This window comes from Corvus brachyrhynchos, unplaced genomic scaffold (genome assembly GCF_000691975.1).
Source record: "Corvus brachyrhynchos isolate BGI_N302 unplaced genomic scaffold, ASM69197v1 scaffold116, whole genome shotgun sequence".
Lineage (NCBI taxonomy): Eukaryota > Metazoa > Chordata > Aves > Passeriformes > Corvidae > Corvus > Corvus brachyrhynchos.
This window is the reverse complement of record NW_008240221.1, coordinates 16,362,579-16,370,784: the sequence shown is the minus strand read 5'-3', so window position 1 is coordinate 16,370,784 and position 8,206 is coordinate 16,362,579. Positions and strand designations below refer to the sequence as shown.

Genomic DNA, 8,206 nt, shown 5'->3' with positions numbered 1-8,206 from the left:
TTGGATGATGCAGCCTGTGTTTCCCCTGCTCAGCTGACCTTACCTCTCCTCCCTGCTCTCCTGAAAAATGGTGCTGGTCTTTTAATTTGGGTTCCTGCTTTAGGATGAAGAGAACAACCCGCTGGAGACAGAGTTTGGCCTCTCGGTCTACAAGGACCACCAGACCATCACCATCCAGGAGATGCCCGAGAAGGCCCCAGCGGGGCAGCTGCCACGCTCGGTGGACGTGGTTCTGGACGATGACCTGGTGGACAGGGTGAAGCCTGGGGACCGAATCCAGGTGGTGGGGACGTACCGCTGCCTGCCAGGGAAGAAAGGGGGCTACACTTCGGGCACTTTCAGGTCAGTCTGCTTTGGGTTTCAGCCCTCTCACCCTATTTGGTCAGGTCATGTCTCTGGAAGGTGAGATCTGGCAGGTGGCCATCACACAGCTGGGTCAAACAGTGGTTTAAATCCCTTGGAAGCGGTTTGCACCTTGATCCTAATCACCAAATATGCTGAGTTGGAAAGGGCCCACAAGGATCATCAAGTCCAACTCCTGGCCCTGAACAGGCACCCCAACACTGCACCCTGTGCCTGGGAGCATTGTTCAAATGCTCTTGGAGCTCTGTGAACCTTGGGGCCATGCCTATTCCCTGGGGAGCCTGTCAGTGCCCTACCACCCCTGGGGGAAGAACCTGTTCCTGATATCCAACCTCACCCTCCTGTGACACAGCTCCAGCCATTCCCAGGTCTCAGAAGAGATTGGTGCCACTTTTCCACTTCCCTTTGTGAGGAAGCTGTAGACTGTGGTGATGTCTCCCCTCAAAATGTGCAGTTGTGACTGCCCAGAAGGGTTTGGATGTTCTTAAAAGATGCTCCATAGGAAGCTGTAGACTGTGGTGATGTCTCCCCTCACAATGTGCAGCTGTGACTTCCAGCTCTGCCCAGAAGGGTTTGGATGTTCTTAAACGATGCTCCACTGATGGCCCAGCACAGTCAGATGGAGGGTGCTACAGCTGTTGAAGCTTCCCACCTCCTTCTAGGGCTTCCTAGAGCAAGTGATGACCTGTGGAAGTTTCTGCTGTGTCTCTGTGGGGTTTGCAGAGCTGACCACGGCTGTGTCCCTTCTCCAGGACCATCCTCATTGCCTGCCATGTGAAGCAGATGAGCAAAGACATCCGGCCGCTCTACTCTGCTTCTGACGTGGCCAAGATCAAGAGGTTCAGCAAGAGCCGCTCCAAGGTACTTGAGTCTTCTGGCCAGGGATGAAGTTTCAGCTTGGCATGTGGCTAAGGACATTCTTGTTGGGTTGCAAGTAACTCTTCAACCCTCTTAGCACATTGTCAGATTTTCCAACTCATTTTCTTTGAATTTTCTGCTTAGACTGTGATCAGGCCCTGTTGGGTTTTTTTTTTGCTGCTTCTGTACTGCTTGCAGAGCATCCTTCTGCTGTGTCCTGACCCTGCCAGCGGGTTTCCAGGAAGTTTCCTCTGCAGGAGAAACACGTCTTTTCTCACCCCAGACTGAGATAATGGGGTTCTGCTCCAGCCTCTTATGCTCAGAGCTTTTCCTCTGTAGCACAGAGAGGAGCAAGCCTTGCTCTCACTGCTTCCAGTGCTTGTTTGGGTGTCAGTGACAAGATGGTCCAGGTGTTCATATAAATCCCACTGAAAGAAAACTCTGGCCAACAGTTTTCTCCTTTCCAAATAATTTTTATCCATGTGGCTCTGTGATAAGAATAAGCTGAAATTTGGGCTGAAATGGTCTTTTGAAGTATTGCTTGTTCTTTCTTACTCCAGTCCACGTGACAGGCCATGCTCTGCCTCTTCTGCTTTAGGATATCTTTGACCAGCTGGCCAGATCCCTGGCTCCCAGCATCCACGGGCATGAGTACATCAAGAAGGCCATTCTCTGCATGCTGCTGGGAGGGGTAGAGAAGATCCTGGAGAACGGGAGCCGCATCCGAGGAGACATCAACATCTTGCTGATAGGTCTGGGAGGGCTGGGCAGAGGCACCCTCAGTTGGTGTTGTTGGGGGTGGGGTGAAGGAGTCTGGATTTAGTTTTGTGGAGTAACTGATGTTAGACAGGACATCTGGAGGTGCCTGGTCCAGGGATGTGTGCAGGTGTCACTGGTAGGTCAGGTTGCTTTGTGACTTGTCTGGTTGGTTTTGAACACCTCCAGGGATGGAGATGTGTGCAGAAGTGGAGTCATCAGTGCAAGAAAGATGTGGACCTGTTAGAGTGAGTCGAGAGGAGACCTTGGACAGGAGTCCAAGGGCTGGAGCTCCTCTGCTCTAGAGCCAGGCTGGGAGAGCTGGGGGTGTTCAGCCTGGAGAAATCTCCAGGGACACCTTGGAGCCCCTTCCGGTGCCTAAAGGGGCTCCAGGAGAGCTGGAGAGGGACTTGGGACAAGGCATGGGGTGATAGGACAGGACAAGGAGGAATGGCTTCCTACTGTCAGAGGGCTGGGATAGATGGGATATTGGGAAGGAATTGTTTCCTATGAGGGTGGTGAGGCTTCTCTGGCTCTGGTTGGCCAGAGAAGCTGGGGCAGCCCCTGGATCCCTGGAAGTGTCCAAAGCCAGGTTGGATGGGGCTTGGAGGAATCTGGGATAGTGGAAGATGTCCCTGCCCATGGTAGGGGGTTGGAGTGAGATGAGCTTTAAGGTCTCTTTCATCTGAAACCATTTTGTGATTCTAGGGGATCCCATGACCACTATCCCAGTGTTTGCCCACTGTCAAGGTGGTGTTTTTTTTTCTTTCCACTTGGGATCTTCTGTGTTTCAGATTGTCCCCATTGCCTCTTGTCCCATCCTCATCACCTCTTAAATCTCTTACCTTCATCCTCTCTATTTCCTCCCATGGGATCACTGATGATGGTAGGAAGATCACATGCTCACCTTATTTTCCAAAGTTTGAACAAAACCCTTCTGTCCCCTTTCCCCTCTACCTGCCCCTGCTCTGAGCACCCCAAACCAGACACAGCACCAGGGTGATGGTGGTATTGATATCCAGGTGATGCGTGGTTCCTAAACGTGCTGTTCTCCATACTAGGAGACCCTTCTGTGGCCAAATCCCAGCTGCTGAGGTACGTGCTGAGCACGGCACCCCGGGCCATCCCCACCACTGGCAGGGGCTCCTCTGGCGTTGGTCTCACCGCTGCCATCACCACGGACCAAGAGACTGGTGAGGAGCATCGGGGTGATGGTTGTTAACCCCTGGGAGGGACTCTGTGACATCCAGGGCTGCTGCTTTTGATGATCTGAAAGGTCTTTTCCAACCTTAAATTTGTAATGTTTGTTCTGCAGTGACACTTGCAGGGCTTGCTCCACCAGAAGCTTTATGGTAATGATCATTCGGGACCATGGGATCCCATGTTTTGGGATATTTTCTCCAGTTAGGTGGTGGTCTTCTTTACTCCTCTTCCACTTGGTGCCATATCTGAGGGCTAGCAGCAGCGTGGATTTTTGTCTTCCTCTTGGGAAGGCATTCCTAATCCTGATCCATGTCCTGAGTGTTCCCTCTGCTGTCATGTTCGGTCAGAGAGCAACCCAGAAGGACGCTGCTGCTCCTTGAGGCTCACCCTCATCCCAGGGGTGATGGGGATGGCTGGGCAGGAGGTGTGTAGGGCCAGTGGGTGGTGGTTGACCCTGTTTTCCCCCACCCTATCCCAGGGGAGCGGCGCCTGGAAGCGGGAGCCATGGTGTTGGCCGACCGGGGCGTGGTGTGCATCGACGAGTTCGACAAGATGTCCGACATCGACCGCACGGCCATCCACGAGGTGATGGAGCAGGGACGGGTCACCATCGCCAAGGCCGGCATCCAGGCCCGCCTCAACTCCCGCTGCAGCGTCCTGGCTGCTGCCAACCCTGTCTATGGTCGGGTGAGTGCTGGTGTTACCCTTCCCTGGAGAAGGCTGGGTGCTGGGAGGAGGCAGCTGGTGAATCCCAAAAGATCCCCCAAATCAGTGACTTGGATCCATGGCACAGCAAAGACCTGGTTGGTTTGGGGTCTGTTGTGGTCATGGCTTTCCTGGAGGAGAGAGGGGCTCCTGGTGTTTCTCACCCTGTTTTGGTTCTGTCTGGGTGTTGGGGCAGCCCAATGGACCCTCATGCTGGTGGTGAGCCTCAGTCTTGGTATCTGATTAGGGATTGCAAAAAATACTTGTTTTTCTTGGAAATAAGAGCTTTGCAGGATGGGGAAAAGTGGCTGTACTGCTGCAGCAGGCTGGGTTTGGTGTGGTGTCCATCCATCCATCCATCCTTTCAGCCCTGGCCCAAGGAAATCCCCCCAACCTCCCTGGCAGCCAGGACTGGCCCATGAGTGTCTCCTGTAACCCCTCACCTCGTCCTTCCCCAGTATGACCAGTACAAGACGCCCATGGAGAACATCGGCCTGCAGGACTCCCTGCTCTCCCGCTTCGACCTCCTCTTCATCGTGCTGGACCAGATGGACCCTGAGCAGGACAGGGAGATCTCGGACCACGTCCTGCGGATGCACCGCTACCGCAACCCCAACGAGCAGGACGGCGATGGTGAGGCCCATCCCTCCTCAGCCAGGCGTCACCCCTTGGTGGCAGCTCTTGGGGACTATTTATGGGGACTATTAGAAGTTGCTCCAGAGGGTAAAATCCTATTCTCTGTACGTTCCCCTCTCCAGCCATGCCCCTGGGCAGCGCTGTGGAGATGCTGGCTACGGATGACCCTGACTTCATGCAGGAGGAGGAGCAGGAGCTGCAGGTGTATGAGAAACACGACGACCTCCTGCACGGGCCCAACCGCCGCAAGTGAGTCCATCATGCCCTGGAGCTCCCTCAGGGTGTCCAGCACTGTGGGTTTGTGGGTTTGGCCCGAGTATCCAGCCAGTGCCAGCCATGCTCCAGGTGGTCCATGGGTAGGATGAAGGAGCCTTGCGTGATCTCTTATGCCCGGCAGGTGGGGAACATCTGGAGCCAAATTCCCTGCACACCTGGATGCCCCTGAAGGGATATAAATGGATGGGAAGCCCATCCCCACTGTGGATAACGTGTGGATGTGCATTCCCACAGGGAGAAGGTCGTCAGCATGGAGTTCATGAGGAAGTACATCCACGTAGCAAAGATGATCAAGCCCGTGCTGACCGAGGAGTCGGCGAGCTACATCGCTGAGGAGTATTCCCGCCTGCGCAGCCAGAGCCAGATGAACTCGGACGTGGCCAGGGTGAGCCCTGGGAGCAGCTCCCACTTGGGCCAGGAGGAGGGGAACTGAGGCACAGGCTCCCCTCTCTCCATATGGGTGTTTTCCACCTTGGATGTGACACTTCTCAGTGAGGGTCACGTGGAGACCCCCTCTCTCTGTCCCCCCAGACCTCGCCCATCACAGCCCGGACCCTGGAGACCCTGATCCGCCTCTCCACGGCCCACGCCAAGGCCAGGATGAACAAGACTGTGGATCTGCAGGATGCTGAGGCAGCTCTGGAGCTGGTGCAGTTCGCCTACTTCAAAAAGGTGGGGGGAAGGTGTCTCTCTGTTCCCAGGGGATCCCAAGATTGTCATAGGAAGGGGTGGGCTTGGTGCAGGCTGAGCACCCTGGGCTTCTGGTGGGACCTTTCCTGGACATACTAAGGGATCAGGCCACCACTGTGGGATCTTGGATGCTTGGGGTTGGTCCCTAAAAGCAGCTTGAGTGGAAATGGCTCTGAGTCCATCCTGCCTTTGCCACACAGGTGCTGGAGAAGGAGAAGAAGCGCAGGAAGCCAGTGGAGGATGACTCTGAGACTGAGAAGGAGGAAGATCAGGAGTCACAGCCCAAGGAGGAGCGCAGGACAAGGAGGTAGGAGCCAGGGCAAGGGAGTGAGAGGGACATGGTGCAAAGGGCACCAGCTTCTTCTGAGGCTGCCCCAGGCTTTGGGGAAATACTCCATGTTTTGCTCAGCCAGGTCGTTTGTCCCACCCCATTTGTAGTAGAGGGACATCATATTTTCATGGATAAGGAACTGGCTGGATGGCCACATCCAAAGATGTAAAGCACTGGCACAGGTTGCCCAGAGAAGGAAGCTGTGGCTGCCCCTGGATCCCTGGAAGTGTTCTAGGCCAGGCTGGAAGGGGCTTGGAGCAGCCTGGGATAGTGCCCATGGCAGGGGGCGGAACAGGATGATCCTTAAGGTCCCTTCCAACCCAAACCCTTGGGTGACCCCTCCTCCCTGCTCCCAGAAGGAAGAAGGCACGCACAGAAGGCGAGGAGGGCTCCTACGACCCGTACGACTTCAGTGACGCTGAGGAGGAGATGCCACAGGGTGAGTCCCTGGGTTTGGTGACACCTGGCTCCTGAGGGTGCTGCTGGGTCAGCATAGCCTGGGGAGCAGCAATGCTGCTGTTACCTGTGGTCCCTGGTGTGATGCAGCACCATCCAGAACCAATCCATGTAGGACAGGGTTAGATGGGATACTAGGAAGGAATTCTTGGCTGTGAGGGTGGTGAGGCACAGGTTCCCAGAGAAGCTGTGGCTGCCCCATCCCTGGAAATGTCCAAGGCCAGGCTGGATGGGGCTTGGAGCAACCTGGGCGAGTGGAAGGTGTCCCTGACCATGGCAGGGGGTGGCACTGGATGAGCTTTAATGTCCCTTCCAACCCAAACCATTTTGTGATTCTGTTGCTGATTAATTTTTTTCCGTCCACCTCCAAACTGCACCATAAATAACAAAATTGGGAGGCAGTTTGGAATCACCCCCCAGTCCTGAGCCCAGTACTTTTGCTCTCTGGGTGCTTGGACACCAGGCACAGGGTGAAGGTAACTCTTCTTCTGCTCCAGTTCAGGCACACCCTCCAAAAACACCCGAAGCCTCTGGAGCTGGCGAAGGGAAGAAGCTGGAGTTGGCTGAGCCAAGGTGAGTGGGGGCTGTCCCTGTGTGTCCACCTCCCTCAGCAGCTCCAGGCTGTTGTCCCACGCTGGAGGGGCATCTGTGATGCTCCCAGCTCTGGGTTGCTGAATGCTGCTGCTGGAATGGGGAAGAGCTGAGGCATCCTGGGCTGGGAACAAGGGGAAGGATTTGTGTGTGGTCTCCAAGGGTGATTCCCTCTCCCCTGACCAGGTTGAAAGCATTCAAGGCTGCTCTCCTGGAGGTGTTCAAAGCTTCCCACGCCCAGTCTGTGGGCCTGAAGAACATGATGGAATCCATCAACCACGACAACCCCGAGCCCTTCTCGGCGGCCGAGGTGAAGGTGGCCCTGGCCCACATGCAGGATGACAACCAGATCATGGTGTCTGATGACATTATCTTCTTGATCTGAGCCTCTGCATGGAGGAGCCTGAGTTCTTGTGTTCTCTCAGCCTGGAGACTCCTTGTGTTTGAATGCTTCATGTGGCTGAGCTGGATTTTGGGGGAGCTCAAGTCTCTGCGCTTCCTTCCTGTGCGTTGCTGGCACCAAAAAAAAAAGAGCCAGGAGCTCTGGAAGTTGTTGCTGTCTCCAAAGTGGAGTATTTGGGAAGAGGTTTCTGCAAGGAGACGAAGGGAAAAACCTAGGAGCAAATATTTCAGTGTTTTTAATGTATTGTTCTTAGCTTTGGTGGTAAGAGTTCCAGCTTTTAAATAAAAAAATCCAGATTTAGAAATCTGACATTTGAGGGTGGTGATGGGGAGCAATATGAGAGCTCCACTATTAGCGAAGCTTTTATTTTTCCCTTTATTTTCCATTTTCCCCCCAATTCTATAGCCTAGATCTACTTGTCTCACAGGGAAGGGTGCCTAAAGCCTGTCCTGTTGGTTCTGCTCTTCCCACCCATCAGGTGGAGGATGATTCCTGGCAATGGAGGGGCAGGTGTAGTCTGACCTGCTCCACTGCCCATGGGTCAGCCTGGATTTCCAGATTCCCTGATGGGGGTTTTACCCCCAGGGAAGAACCTGGAATGCTCAGAGCTGCTCCCTGGCACAGATGGATTCCATCTCCTGCTCCTGCCTTTAGCCTGGGATCATGCCCTGGGGATGGCTTTCAAGGAAAGCTGAAAGCACAGTCAGACCAGTTCTGGCTGGTCGTGATCAGAGTTGCTGAAGGTTTGGGTTTTTCTTTAATTTCTTTTTCTTTTGTCCTGGTGAGTTTGAGGTTAAGCTTTGGAGAAACCCCTGAACAGGTTTGCTGTTGTCCCTGCCCATCTCCAGACACCCACACAGCTCCTGCTCCCTTCTTTCTGGGTGCCATAAATCTTTATTTGGGTAATAAAAATGGGTAATAAAAATGTCTATACTGTT

At 54.3% G+C, this 8,206-nt stretch overlaps 1 protein-coding gene across 1 annotated transcript in view; it reads left to right on the top strand.

Annotated features, from left to right (window-relative positions):
- MCM3 (minichromosome maintenance complex component 3) overlaps window positions 1-8,206 on the top strand; it is a 10,199-nt gene extending 1,993 nt beyond the window's left edge. The window contains exons 4-16 of the mRNA XM_017745078.1: window positions 104-342; window positions 1,116-1,224; window positions 1,820-1,973; window positions 3,039-3,170; window positions 3,659-3,867; window positions 4,344-4,518; window positions 4,644-4,770; window positions 5,032-5,182; window positions 5,329-5,469; window positions 5,688-5,794; window positions 6,175-6,257; window positions 6,772-6,847; window positions 7,052-8,206. Of these exons, the coding sequence (XP_017600567.1) occupies window positions 104-342; window positions 1,116-1,224; window positions 1,820-1,973; window positions 3,039-3,170; window positions 3,659-3,867; window positions 4,344-4,518; window positions 4,644-4,770; window positions 5,032-5,182; window positions 5,329-5,469; window positions 5,688-5,794; window positions 6,175-6,257; window positions 6,772-6,847; window positions 7,052-7,250 (1,902 nt within the window). The 3' untranslated portion in view covers window positions 7,251-8,206. The remainder of the gene's footprint in view (window positions 1-103; window positions 343-1,115; window positions 1,225-1,819; window positions 1,974-3,038; window positions 3,171-3,658; window positions 3,868-4,343; window positions 4,519-4,643; window positions 4,771-5,031; window positions 5,183-5,328; window positions 5,470-5,687; window positions 5,795-6,174; window positions 6,258-6,771; window positions 6,848-7,051) is intronic.